Source organism: Trachurus trachurus (assembly GCF_905171665.1).
Source record: "Trachurus trachurus genome assembly, chromosome: 4".
Lineage (NCBI taxonomy): Eukaryota > Metazoa > Chordata > Actinopteri > Carangiformes > Carangidae > Trachurus > Trachurus trachurus.
The window spans coordinates 35,746,366-35,760,617 of record NC_139898.1 but is presented as its reverse complement, the minus strand read 5'-3'; the positions used below and the strand labels follow the sequence as shown (position 1 = coordinate 35,760,617).

General features: G+C 41.8%; 1 protein-coding gene across 1 annotated transcript in view; it reads right to left on the bottom strand.

The window, feature by feature from the left end:
- The window catches only part of patj (PATJ crumbs cell polarity complex component), a 190,137-nt gene that overhangs the window by 156,767 nt on the left and 19,118 nt on the right, over positions 1-14,252 (bottom strand). The window contains exons 7-11 of the mRNA XM_083970966.1: positions 6,847-6,975; positions 5,231-5,521; positions 3,783-3,885; positions 3,376-3,464; positions 2,491-2,620 (exon numbers count right to left, since the gene is read on the bottom strand). Coding sequence (XP_083827092.1) covers positions 2,491-2,620; positions 3,376-3,464; positions 3,783-3,885; positions 5,231-5,521; positions 6,847-6,975 — 742 coding nt within the window. The remainder of the gene's footprint in view (positions 1-2,490; positions 2,621-3,375; positions 3,465-3,782; positions 3,886-5,230; positions 5,522-6,846; positions 6,976-14,252) is intronic.

Below are 14,252 nucleotides of genomic sequence, written 5' to 3'. Positions count from 1 at the left end.
GGGAAACCAAGAAATCCCATAATGAGCCTCCGTAGCGTAACTCTGAGCAGCTCACGACTCTGCTCCGCCGTTCTAAAAATAGCTTGCACCGACAATTAAAGGTAACAAACCTATACTGCTATGACTATAGGGATTATGGCGATGGGCCAATTTGACATAATGTTGAACTATCCCTTTAAAATAAGATCATTAATGTGGTATTTGAATGAGAAATCCTCTCTCTGTGATTCTCTCGATTCCTGAGCCAGTTTTGGTGTAAAGATGCACAGTATGGTGATCTGGTAAACAACATGTATTTAGTCTTATTTGCATTAAGCAGCAGTTTATGTTTGATTAGTGAATTAAAAGCAGTTTGCAAGTTGTTGATGTCTGTCTGAGCAGATTATAGATGGAGCTATGTGAAGGCAGTGAGGCTGCTGCTTTGACCTCTGACCTCCCGGCTCATCATCACTCGTGTGTTTGGAGATAAGAGAGTCACAGCAATGAGCCGAGGAGGAGAAGTTGAGAACTATAGCGGCTGAACTCAGCTGGTTTCCAGTTCTCTGTGTTTCCTCGGTAATGAAATAAAAGACGTCTGGAGGAGATAAGAGCCCTAAACTCCTCTTCTTCCTCTCCGTTGGAAAAAAATAAAATAAAATCTCTTCTCTTCTCTCTCTCTGGCCTGCAGGCTGACCAGTGCAGCCGCCGGCCGATCGCAAGACAAAAAAATGACCCTGAACCAGGAGAATTAATCTCAGTGGACGCTGCTGCTGCAGGAAGAGGAGGAGGAGGAGGAGGAGGAAACGGAGCGTTTGGGAAAATTACACCGAGTTGTAAACAAATTTGTCATCTTAATCTGGGTGAGAGGACAGAGGCAGAGAGGAGCCCCGACAGGAAATAGGAACAAAAGCTGTGATAAGTTCAACACAGAGGTAACCAGCTGCAGATTAGAGCAACACAAACACACACACACACACACACACAGTCACTGAGACTGAGACGCAGCATGAGCAGCGTTCACAACACAACACCACACTGGCAGGATCGGGCTCATATCTATTCAGCTCTTCTCCATTGTTTGATTTTAAACTGTTTCTTTTAAAGGTTCAATCAGCTGCTTCCATAGTTTATTATTGCAAGATGAACTCAGCATTTAATCAATTAAAACTCAATATGTAACAATACAGGCACCACAACACACCAAAGTCACAATTCGATTCGTATCTCGATTTCTAAACACCACCCGTCCAGAGAGCTGGTCAGCCGGCCAACCTCCGTCGTCATCCCGGGGGAGAAAAGACCATCGCTAATTAACTTACCCGCAGGTTTTTAGAGGTTTACCGCCGGCTGGTTACATTCTTTTAAGGAGATAAATGTTGGTCTCATTTAGAGCTGCAACAATTAATCGATTAATCGAACAATAATTGATTATTAAATTAATCGTCAACTATTTTGATAATCGAATAATCGGTTTGAGTAGTTTTTGAAGAAAAGAAAGTCCAAATTCTCTGATTGCAGCTTCTTCAATGTGAATATTTCTGGTTTCTTTGTTCCTTTATGACAATAAACTGAGTCTCTCTTTGGTTTGTGGACAAAACAAGACATTTGAGGACGATGTCGTCTGGTGGTTTGAGGAACACTGATGTTTTTCAACATTTTCTAACATTCTATTGACCAAACAACTAATCGATTAATCGTTTAAATAATCGACAGATTAATCGATAATGGAAATGATCGTTACTTGCAGCCCTAGTCTCATTGATGAAATGTAACAATTGTGGCAGTCTCCGCTATATGGCAACTATATCAACTATTTTGATAATCGAATAATCGGTTTGAGCAGTTTTTGAAGAAAAGAAAGTCAAAATTCTCTGATTTCAACTTCTTGCTTTACGACAATAAACTGAGTCTCTCTTTGGTTTGTGGACAAAACAAGACATTTGAGGACGATGTCGTCTGGTGGTTTGAGAAACGCCGATTGATATTCTTCGACATTTTCTAACATTTTATTGACCAAACAACTAATCGATTAATCGTTTAAATAATCGACAGATGAATCGATGATGGAAATGATCGTTACACTGCAAAAACTCAACATCTTACCTAGAATATTTGTCTTATTTCTAGTCAAAACAAATCTCATTCTACTTAAAATAAGACTCATCACATTAAAAGCAGCTTGTTTTTAGACACTTTTTACTTCTTTCAAGCAGATTTTCACTTGAAATAAGTAGAAAAATCTGATAGTGGAGCAAGTTTTTCTTTCTTATTACAAACACAGAAAACTTGCTTTCACTGGCAGATTTTTCTACTTATTTCAAGTGAAAATTACTTTGAAACAAGTGAAAATGATCTAAAAACAAGTTCATTTTCAGGTGATGAGTCTTATTTTAAGTGAAAAGATATTAGTTTTGACTAGAAATGAGACATTTTGACAAGAAATAAGACAAATATTCTTGGAAAGATGTTGAGTTTTTGCAGTGTACTGTAGTTGCAGCCCTAGTCTCTGACCTTTATCCAGGGAGCGCTCCAGGACTCTGGGCTTCTTCCTGACCACGGTGAGGACGACGGTCTGACCCGTCTGCTTCATCACCTGCAGCACCTCCTGATTGGTCAATCCGTGGAGGCTCACGCCGTCCAGCTGAGGAGACGGAAGGAGAAGGAGGAGAAGACACAGAGGGAAGAAACAACAGGTCGGCTCAACTCCAACTTGTTACATGTTTTATGAAATGTGAAGTAAAAGTTTGAGTTAATCTTTGGTCCTTCACACCCTTTAAAAGGATTAGTTCAACATTTTGTCAAATTGGCCCATCACCATAATCCCTATAGTCATAGCAGTAGGTTTGTTACCTTTAATTGTCGGTGCAAGCTGTTTTTAGAACGGCGGAGCAGAGCCGTGAGCTGCTCAGAGCTACGCTACGGAGGCTCATTATGGGATTTCTTGGTTTCCCTCATCAAACTCATCAAATACACAACCCAACAACTCCACAACGCTCTGGTGGACAAGTTGTGAGCTGCACATTCACCACGCTATGAGATAATAACACAACGTTACCACACAGAGTTGTTTTAGAGGGAAATACAGAGACTGTTGATGAAAAACTGTCCCTGAAGGCAACGTGCATCAGTGGTTTTACATGAATTTCCCTCTAAAACAACTCTGTGTGGTAACGTTGTGTTATTATCTCATAGCGTGGTGAATGTGCAGCTCACAACTTGTCCACCAGAGCGTTGTGGAGTTGTTGGATTGTGTATTTGATGAGTTTGAGTTCTAAAAATAGCTTGCACCGACAATTAAAGGTAACGAACCTACTGCTATGACTATAGGGGTTCTGGCAATGGGCCAATTTGACTAAATGTTGAACTATCCCTTTAACCACACACACAGGCCCTTACAGCGATGAGTCGGTCGTGGACTCGGATGTTTCCACTGTGGTCTGCAGCGCTGCCCGGCACCACCTGCTTGACAAACACTCCTACGGCATCTGGACGAGACAGAGACTTAAACCTCAGACAAACTCTGAAAAACGTTTCAAATGTGACGACCCTTCACAGTAAAAGCCCTGAAGCTCCTTCAAAATAAAGAAGCTTTCACAATAAAAGCACCACAGCTCTTTCAGCAGCAACGCCTCTCTCTTCTGTTGTGATATTTTTTTTTACTTCTCTCTTTGTTGAGTCTTCCTCAGTGTTTCTATGGTCTGGAGGTTTAGTGTGTGTGTGTGTGTGTGTGTGTGTGTGTGTGTGTGTGTGTGTGTGTGTGTGTGTGTGTGTGTGTGTGTGTGTGTGTGTGTGTGTGTGTGTACCTTGGCTGGTCAGAGGGTTGTAGCCGATGATGGAGATGCCCAGACTCTGTCCGTCCTTCTTGCTCAGAGAAACCTCGTGGATCTCATATCCCTCCAGGTTGGGCTGAAACACACACACAGAGGAAACACACTTTGAGAGAGAGCAGCGAGAGGACACACACTCTCATCCAAGGGTTTTATAGTTTTAAATGTTTCATTAGTTTTGATTTTTATTTATTTTCTCCGTTTGCTTTTTTATTCCAGTTTAGTTTTAGCAAGTTCAACAAGTGATGAATCAGTTTTAGTTTAGTTTTTATTTTAGAGGAATAGACTAGTTTTTATTTAGTCTTGGTCTGGTCTTAGTTGTAGTTTTTATCTGGTTCTGGTACTAGTACTGGTTGTGGTACCAGAACCAGAACCAGAACCAGAACCAGTACCTAGCCCTAGCCCTTAACCCTTGCCCCTTGAAATGGAGCTACAATTCGTAGGGGTTGAAAGTCGACCCCTACGAATTGGGACACCACTTCAACAGTCATATACATCATCAGTCGTCTCTGCTGGTTTTCACATAAGCAGACGTGACAAGCTTTTAGCTTTTGCCACAAATCCTGGATTCAAAACCATGTTAACTTAATGTAAATGTGGTGGTTTGTGTCCGTAGGCTCCAGAGCCCCGAGGCAGCGCTGCTCTTCTGTCCAATACACACAGGAAGCTTCACTTTACATTCACACTAACTAATGCTACTGATACAGCTGTTAGATTTCATCAATGAGACCAACATTTATCTCCTAGAAATACTTTAACCAGCCGGTGATAAACCTCTAAAAACCTGCGGGTAAGTTAATTAGCGATGGTTTTCTCCCCCGGGATGACGACGGAGGTTGGCCGGCCGAGCAGCTCTCTGGACGGGTGGTGTCTCTGTGACGAGCCGTTGATCTGCTCCACAGGTGGAGCTTCACTTCTCCCAAAAACATCGGAGCAAACGTCTAAACAGCCTCATGTGGATAAACCGACCGCACATTGGGATCTAAACAGCTACTTTCTCGCATGAAAAACTTGTCATACCCTTTATTTAGTCTTAGTCTAGTTTTTATTTAGTCTTAGTCTAGTTTTTATTTAGTCTTAGTCTTAGTTGTATTTGTTCAGGTTTTAGGAGAAAGCCTCTGTCAGACCTCTGAAGATGAACTTGTTCCCTTTTAGTTGCATCCATCCCATAATGTTCCCATCAGTCCCATATTGAGCTGTGGCGTTTTCTTCCTGCAGCTTTAGACATCGACAAGAAAACTACAACTAAGCTGCTGTTTTCTGATGAAACTTTACTGCTGTTTAGCATCAACACCTGGAGGTTGGTGCTAGCTCTAGTTTTTGGAGAAACTGTCATTTTTATTTTGTTTCAATGTACTAATTATGTTTTCTCTTCTAGTTTTAGTTTTAGTGAACTATAACAACAGACTCCTCTGGCTCCTCACCGTCTTGCTGGCGCGGCGCTGCAGGCCGGCGTTGGGGCCGGCGTTGGGGCGCTGCAGGGGCAGGTCGGGGGGGCGTGAAGGCGTTAAGGAGGAGATGGGGGCGGAGTCAGGAGGAGGAGGAGGGGGGGCTGGGCCCAGCGTTGACCTCTGACCTCGTGGATCTCTGGCGATCACCATGGTGACGTGAGTCCCGCAGCCCTGCAGCACCTTCACCACCTGGTCGCTGCTCAGGCCGCTGGTGGCCGTCGGCCCGATGCGCAGGATGTGGTCGCCGGTGCGGAGACGCCCGTCCTGATTGGAGGAGAGGAGGCGATGATTGTCAAAGTTTAAAGGGATACGCCAACATTTTTTTTTTTCATGTCTTGCCTCACTCCCGAGTCCATGACCAGCAGATAGACACCATCCTTTCCACTGTGCGTGCAGTAACAAGGGAGATAGAGCCGTATCGCCCGTAATTAGCTTAGCTCAAACACTGGAAGTGTATAGGTAGTGTTAGCCTGCCTCCACCTAAAGTCGCTAATTAGCTTAGCTCAAACACTGGAAGTGTATGGGTAGTGTTAGCCTGCCTCCACCTAAAGTCGCTAATTAGCTTAGCTCAAACACTGGAAGTGTATGGGTAGTGTTAGCCTGCCTCCACCTAAAGTCGCTAATTAGCTTAGCTCAAACACTGGAAGTGTATAGGTAGTGTTAGCCTGCCTCCACCTAAAGTCGCTAATTAGCTTAGCTCAAACACTGGAAGTGTATAGGTAGTGTTAGCCTGCCTCCACCTAAAGTCGCTAATTAGCTTAGCTCAAACACTGGAAGTGTATAGGTAGTGTTAGCCTACCTCCACCTAAAGTCGCTAATTAGCTTAGCTCAAACACTGGAAGTGTATGGGTAGTGTTAGCCTGCCTCCACCTAAAGTCGCTAATTAGCTTAGCTCAAACACTGGAAGTGTATAGGTAGTGTTAGCCTGCCTCCTACCTAAAGTCGCTAATTAGCTTAGCTCAAACACTGGAAGTGTATAGGTAGTGTTAGCCTACCTCTACCTAAAGTCGCTAATTAGCTTAGCTCAAACACTGGAAGTGTAGGCTATAGGTAGTGTTAGCCTGCCTCCACCTAAAGTCGCTAATTAGCTTAGCTCAAACACTGGAAGTGTATAGGTAGTGTTGGCCTACCTCCACCTAAAGTCGCTAATTAGCTTAGCTCAAACACTGGAAGTGTAGGCTATAGGTAGTGTTAGCCTGCCTCCACCTAAAGTCGCTAATTAGCTTAGCTCAAACACTGGAAGTGTATGGGTAGTGTTAGCCTGCCTCCACCTAAAGTCGCTAATTAGCTTAGCTCAAACACTGGAAGTGTATAGGTAGTGTTAGCCTGCCTCCTACCTAAAGTCGCTAATTAGCTTAGCTCAAACACTGGAAGTGTATAGGTAGTGTTAGCCTACCTCCACCTAAAGTCGCTAATTAGCTTAGCTCAAACACTGGAAGTGTAGGCTATAGGTACACATAGCACGCATAGTCGAAAGGATGGTGTCTATCTGCTGGTCATGGACTCGGGAGTGAGGCAAGACACAGAAAAAAAATGTTGCCGTATCCCTTTAATGTTGTTATTCTGTTGCACTGTGGTACGAGTCTGACCTGGTCCGCCACGCTGTTGGGGACGATGGTGCGGACCACCACGCCCGTCGTCTTCCCGCCCACGATGCCGAAGCCCAGACCGGACCCATCGTTGACCAGCTCGATCTCCTCCATGTGGCCCCACTGGTCCTTTAACAAGCAGAACAAATAACACAACAATGATGTCATTCTCATTAAAGCTCCATGAGAACATCTAAATACCATCTCAGTGTAGTTTTCCTAGTAACGATAGGTCGGTGTCAGCCAATCAGAAGAGAGGAGGAGGCTCTGAGCCTCTCTGATCTGATTGGCTGTTTGACTGTTTTCTAAAGTGATTCAATAAAAACAGAGCAGATTTCAGAATAAAACACTCAGAGAAACTTAAAATCCTGCAAAGTTGTTGTTGGATGGTGAGTCCAGGTGGTGAGGGGGCGGGGCTTAGTTGTGACATCACAAAGTGACAGGAAGTCCTGACGGCTGGTTGGAGCTTTAATACAAACATCTACCTTTATTTTGAAGGAGCTTTAACACAAACATCTACCTTTATTTTGAAGGAGCTTTAATACAAACATCTACCTTTATACCGTATGGAACTTTAAAGTTAGAAAAACTTGTATGTTTTTGTAAATATCACACATGAAACCAGTTTTATTATCTTCCAGCTGTGTCCGTGTGTGGACAGATGTTGGAAAACCGTCTAAACAACTTGATTAAAGTTAATAAGATGCGTTTGAGGAATCAGAGTTAATTTGATTGAGAGGATTTTCCTTCAGTCGGAGCGAAGCAGAACGAGTCGATTCAGCTTTTTTTTCCCTTTGGGCAGATCGATGTGGATCAAGCGGCTTGGTGAATTATCCGTTGTTGCTGCTGTTGTAATTATTTGTATTTTTGCCTCTTCTCTCCTGTGCTGGTGGCGGCGGAGCGGCAGACTCTCTGAGCTGCTGCTGCTGCTGCTGCTGCTGACTATCAGTCCTCAGGTGAAAGGTCCTTAAAGTGGAGCTCAGCAGGTAATTACCAGCCCAGTGCATTTCCTCCTGCTGATACCAGCTGCTGATCAATGAGGCTGCAGCAGCAAACACACACACACACACACACACACACACACACACACACACACACACACACACACACACACACACACACACACACACACACACACACACACACACACACACACACACACACAGAGAGGCTGAGGCTGTGTTTATGAAGTGGCTGTAATCAGAGGTGGCCGTGGTCTCTGATCTGATAGAGCAGCTCCTTCTCTCTCTACGCTGCCTGCAGGAGGCGCCGGCCTGATGGACTAGAGCTGATGCAGTCTTGACTCCGTCACCGCGACGACGCTCTGTAGAGCAGTGGTGTAGTCCAGTGGTTCTCAAACTTTTTACACCAAGGACCCCTAAACTAACACAAATTAGACCACAGACCCCCATTGGACAACATTTTGAAACAAACACCAGAAATGCACAAATATTTGTTCCAAGACTGAATAAAATTCCTTTTTTTAGTCAATGTACGTTCAAATTACTGCCAATGGTGTGAGTTTTTGGAAAGATTTCTGGAAAAAATTTAATATTTCTGAAAAAAGGAAATTTGGTACAATTTCGAGAAAAAGTTGGGGACCCCCTTTGAGAACTAATGGTGTAGTCTGTGATACTCAGGTTTACTCAGTATAGCCACTGAAAATGCATAAATACTTCAGTATAGCCAGTACAACTAAACTATCTAACTACAGTAAATGTCAGTGGTTCTCAAAGTGGGAGGTTGACAGGGTTCAAGGGGTCCACTACTTTTTCTGGAAATTTTACCACTTTTTCTTAGAATTTTTTCACTTTTTTAATTACTGTTTACATTTTTTTCTTTTCTTTTTTTTTGTTGTTTAAGTTTTACCACTTTTCCTAGAATTTTTTTGAGAAATTTTACCAGTTTCTTCTCAATTAAAAAAAAAAAACTTTTTATTCTTTACTATAGGCTATAGGCCTACTATTTTTACTTTTACCACTTTTTTTAATATTGTTTAACTTTTTTTAATTTTTATTTTAGCACTTTTCCTAGAGTTTTTTGGAGAAATTTTACCAGTTTCTTCTAAAAGATTTTACCACTTTTTTCTAAAAAAAATTTAAACTTTTTTGAGAATTTTTTTACCACTTTTTTCTAGAAATGTTTTTGGAGAAATTGTACCACTTATTTTCCAGAAATTTCTCTATTATGTTTAAAAAATGCAGCTACGCCTAATTTAAAGGTACATTGATTGTTTGTGTATTCCTGGTGTTTTGTCCAATGGGGGTCCGTGGTCTAATTTGTGTCAGTTTTGGGTCCTTGATGTAAAACAGTTAGAGAAGCAGCGTCTATGTGATACAAGTATGAACAGTTTACCACCTAGAAAGCAGTTTACCCACTACAACACATTAGACTACACCACTGTGTGTGTCTGTCTGCAGCAGAGCTTCAGTCTCGGCTCCGTCACCGTGACGACGACGCTGTGGGAGACGTCGCTTCCTCTCCTCTCGCAGGACGGAAGGAAAATATGAAAGACAGTTAGTCGAGGCGGCATTAAAATCAATACTGGGCTGTAATAAGTTTCACCTCGGCTCTCTAAAGAGTTTATAGCAACATAAACTCCTTATGGATCAAGTCTGATCCCTGTGTATTAGTTTGACCCCTGGATGATTGGTTAGCCCCTGGCTGCTGCTAGCTGTTAGCCGTTAGCTGCTAGCTGTTAGCTACTAGCCGTTAGCTGCTAGCCGTTAGCTGTTAGCCGCTAGCAGCTAGCTGTTAGCTGCTAGCCGTTAGCTGTTAGCCGTTAGCTGTTAGCCGTTAGCTGCTAGCCGTTAGCTGCTAGCTGTTAGCTGTTAGCGGTTGGCAGCAGCCTTTTTTTTTTTTTTTTTTTTTTTTTTTAATGAAATCTTTATTTCATATTTGCAAAGTACAGACAATCAGAGAACAATTGGAATGTTCGTGGAAACAGACATTGAAAGACACTTTTCAGTGTTGAGATAAGTAAAATAAATAAATGAAATATAAAAATAAAAAAATATGCTGTGTAAAAAAAACCAGTTAATAATATAAAGATAAGGCACTCTTACTCCACTATTCTGGGGTAAGTGAAAATGAGTTCAAGTATATCAGTGTGCGTTCACTTTTTTTGTTTAGCGTCAGTGACAAGGTTTTTATATAAACATTAAACTCCTCTATGAAAACATTAAAGTTAGGAAGAGACTTTGAGAATTTTTTCTTGTGTATGTGAAACTTTCCCATTAAAATCATGAGATTTATCATGAAATTAATTGATTTTTCTTCATGTTCAAACTTTGAAATAATATCTCTGTTACTAATTGTTATGTGTTGTTTACATTTGTTGTACACAAAGTTTTCCATATCTCTCCAAAAAACAAATGACAATGGGCAAGTACAAAATAAATGTAACATTGTCTCTGGTTCATCTCCACAAAAAGTGCACATTTCATCTACATCAGCAAACTTAGAAATCATTTTGTTACAAGGATAAATACAATGCAAAATTTTAAAGTGAATCTCTCTGATTTTGTTTGAGATACAGAATTGAAAGGGACATAACCAGGCTTTGCGCCAGTTAATATTAGCCAACTGTGAATTCCAGAAAGATTTGTAGCCAATCTGTACATGGAGGAGGTGGAGAACAAGGCTTTAAACTCCTTTGAAGGAACAACACCGAGCCACTGGTTCAGGTATGTGGATGACACATGGGTAAAAATCAAAACCAAAGAAGTGCAAGCTTTTACCGAACACATTAACTCAGTGGACAAAAACATCAAGTTCACCAGAGAGGATGTCAAGGACAATAGTCTGCCTTTCTTAGATTGTGACGTCCATATGAAAAAGGACAGGAGCCTCCACATTGGGGTATACAGAAAACCCACACATACAGACCAATATCTACTTTTCGACTCTCACCACCCTCTGGAACATAAGCTTGGTGTTATCAGAACTTTGCAACACAGAGCTGATAATGTGCCCACCAGCTCACAGGCCCAAGGGGCAGAACACAAGCACCTGAGAGGCGCCCTCACAACTTGTGGTTACCCTAACTGGACCTTTGTGAAAACTGCAGCTGCTTCCAGAAAGAAAACCAGCAAAGTGGTTGAGAAAGAAAGACAAAACAAGAGAAAAAACATAGTCATTCCATATGTGTCTGGAGTATCAGAAAAACTCAGGAGGATCTTTAACAAACACCGTATCCCTGTGTATTTCAAACCCAGCAACACACTCAGACAGAGACTGGTACATCCCAAGGACAGAACACCACACACCCACAAAAGCAATCTGGTGTATGCAGTCCAATGCAACGAGGAATGCAAAGACCTCTACATTGGAGAAACAAAACAACCACTGCACAAACGCATGGCCCAACACAGGAGAGCAAACTCCTCAGGACTGGACTCTGCTGTCCATTTACATCTCAAGGAGAAAGCCCACTCCTTTGAGGACAGCAATGTCCAAATCCTAGACAGAGAAGACAGATGGTTTGAAAGAGGAGTTAAAGAAGCCATTTTTGTAAAAGTAGAAAAACCGTCCCTCAACAGGGGAGGAGGTCTGAGACACCACCTATCTCCAATTTACAATGCTGCCCTTTCATCCCTTCCCAGGAGACTCAACAATCTAGCCTCAAAGAACAACTACTGTTCACAAGTGGCAAGTGACTCCAACGACTGTTGTTAGAAAACAATAGGGCACTAACGAAGTCGAAACCAACTTCCCACCAACGACTGTCACTCCAACGACTGTCGTTGGCACTTGGAGCACAAAAGGGAACCAGTGACATCATCACCCTTGTGAAACGCCCACACAAGAGGTTAAATAGTGAGTCTCCACACCAGATAGTTGGACCAGTCCCAGCCTGGTCAGCTGCGTACATGAACTGATGAAGCCTCTTGGATGAGAGGTGAAACGTCTTCCTAGACAAATAACTAAGTCCAGTTGCTTTCGATTTAACCTCCTTTGAAACAACAGCGTAAAGCTTGCTGATGAAACTTTGAAAGCTTCAGTGGTAATTTTGAAACTGTGAAGTTGCATCCCATTAGAAATTTTAAGCCTCCTAACTTTTTAAAGATATTGTGCGGAATAAAGTTCCATAGTGACTCTGGTAGTTCCAAACATTTTTTAAGCCATTTAACCTTGAAGGTGGAATTTAAATGAAAAAAATTTAAAATTTCCAAACCTCCTTCTGCTCTCTCTAAACAAATAATATCTTTTTTGAGATGGTGGTGTCTATTCTTCCACACAAAATTAACAAATAAACTATTGATTTCTTTACAGAATGTATCATTAAGAAAAAGTGACAGAGCAGGGTAAACAAACCTTGACACACCCTCAGCTTTTGATAACAACACTCTTCCATAAATGGAAAGGTCTCTCTGCAGCCACATATTAAGAATTGACTTGGTTTTTTTAATTTTAGGCAAGAAGTTAAGTTGCTGTCTAAGTTCTGTATCTTTTGTGATAGAAATTCCTAAATATTTAACAGTTTGTTTAACAGGAATATTAAACATATGTTGTTCATTCGTCTCATATAAACATAAAATCTCACTCTTGTTGATATTAAGTTTAAGACCTGAGGCTTCTGAAAATTCACCAGTCACCTGTAGTGCAGCTTGTATTTGCATTTTATCTTTGAGAAATAAAACCGTGTCATCAGCCAGCTGTGAAATCTTTACCTCTCGACTGAATATTGTTAAACCTTGAATACCTGGGTTGTGTGAAATGTTTAAAAATAGAAGTTCGGCAACAACCAAAAATAAGAAACAGGAAATAGGGCAGCCTTGACGTACACCTCTTGAAACAGAAAATCGTTTGGACATTTTGGGGTACAGAATAACTGAACTGTTTATGTCTTTATAAAACATGGCAATGTTACTAATGAATGTATTACCAAAACCAAGAATTTGAAGGGTTTGTATAATGAAGGATTAGTGTATTAGTGTATTAGTGTGTATTAGTTTGACCCCTGGATGATTGGTTAGCCCCGGGCTGCTGCTAGCTGTTAGCCGTTAGCTGCTAGCTGTTAGCTACTAGCCGTTAGCTGTTAGCCGCTAGCAGCTAGCTGTTAGCTGCTAGCCGTTAGCTGTTAGCCGTTAGCTGTTAGCCGTTAGCTGCTAGCCGTTAGCTGCTAGCTGTTAGCTGTTAGCGGTTGGCAGCAGCCTTGAGTCAGGAAGTGGAGCTGATGACATCACACTCACACATTTTACATCAAGGAACTGTAAAGAACAACAAGTGTCTTCAGTATTTAGTTATTTTTTTCATTTTGTTTGGTAAATATTGTAACTAACCAACCAACTAACTAACTAACCTTTCCTCATTTTTTAATTGAATTCAATTGGCTTTATAAATCCCTATAGCTTAGTTATAAAAAAAAAAAAAGAAAGATGGAGGGAGGGAGGGAACAGATTCGTTCAAGGAAGGAAGAAGAAGGAAGGAAGAAGGGATAGAAGGAAGGGAACAGATCAGGTCAATTGGATCAAAAGAGGAAGAAAGTTAAGGACGAAGGGAAGGAAGGAAGGGACGAAAAAAGGAAGGAAGGAATGAAGGAAGGGAATAAGGATTGTGGAAAGAAGGAAGGGGAAAAGGAAGGAAAGAAAGATGGAGGGAGGGATGGAATAGATTGGCTCGATTGGATAGAGGAAGGAAAAAGTAAAGACAAAGGGAAGGAAGGAAGAAAAGAAGGGAGGGAAAAAGGAAGGAAAGAAAGATGGAGGGAGGGAACAGATCAGGTCAATTGGATCAAAAGAGGAAGGAAGTTAAGGACAAAGGGAAGGAAGGAAGGAAGGAAGGAAGGAAGGAAGGAAGGAAGGAAGGAAGGAAGGAAGGAAGGAAGGAAGGAAGGAAGGAAGGAAGGGAATAAAGATTGTGGAAAGAAGGAAGGGGAAAAGGAAGGAAAGAAAGAAAGATGGGAGGGAACAGATTCGTTCAAGGAAGGAAGAAGGGAAAGAAGGAAGGGAAAAAGGAAGGAAAGAAAGATGGAGTGAAGGGGGGAACAGAGTCAATTGGACCAAAAGAGGAAGAAAGTTAAGGACAAAGGGAAGGGAGGGAGGGAGGGAAAAGGGAAGGAAAGAAAGATGGAGGGAGGGAACAGATCAGGTCAACTGGATCAAAAGAGGAAGGAAGTAAGGACAAAGGGTAGGAAGGAAGGAAGGAAGGAAGGAAGGAAGGAAGGAAAGAAAGAAAGAAAGAAAGAAAGAAAGAAAGAAAGAAAGAAAGAAAGAAAGAAAGAAAGAAAGAAAGAAAGAAAGAAAGAAAGAAAGAAAGAAAGAAAGAAAGAAAGGGATGAGGATTGTGGAAGGAAGGAAGGGGAAAAAGAAGGAAAGAAAGATGGAGGGAGGGAGCAGATTGGGTCAATTGGATCAAAACAGGAAGGGAGTAAGTAAGTTAAGGACGAAGGGGGAAAAGGAAGG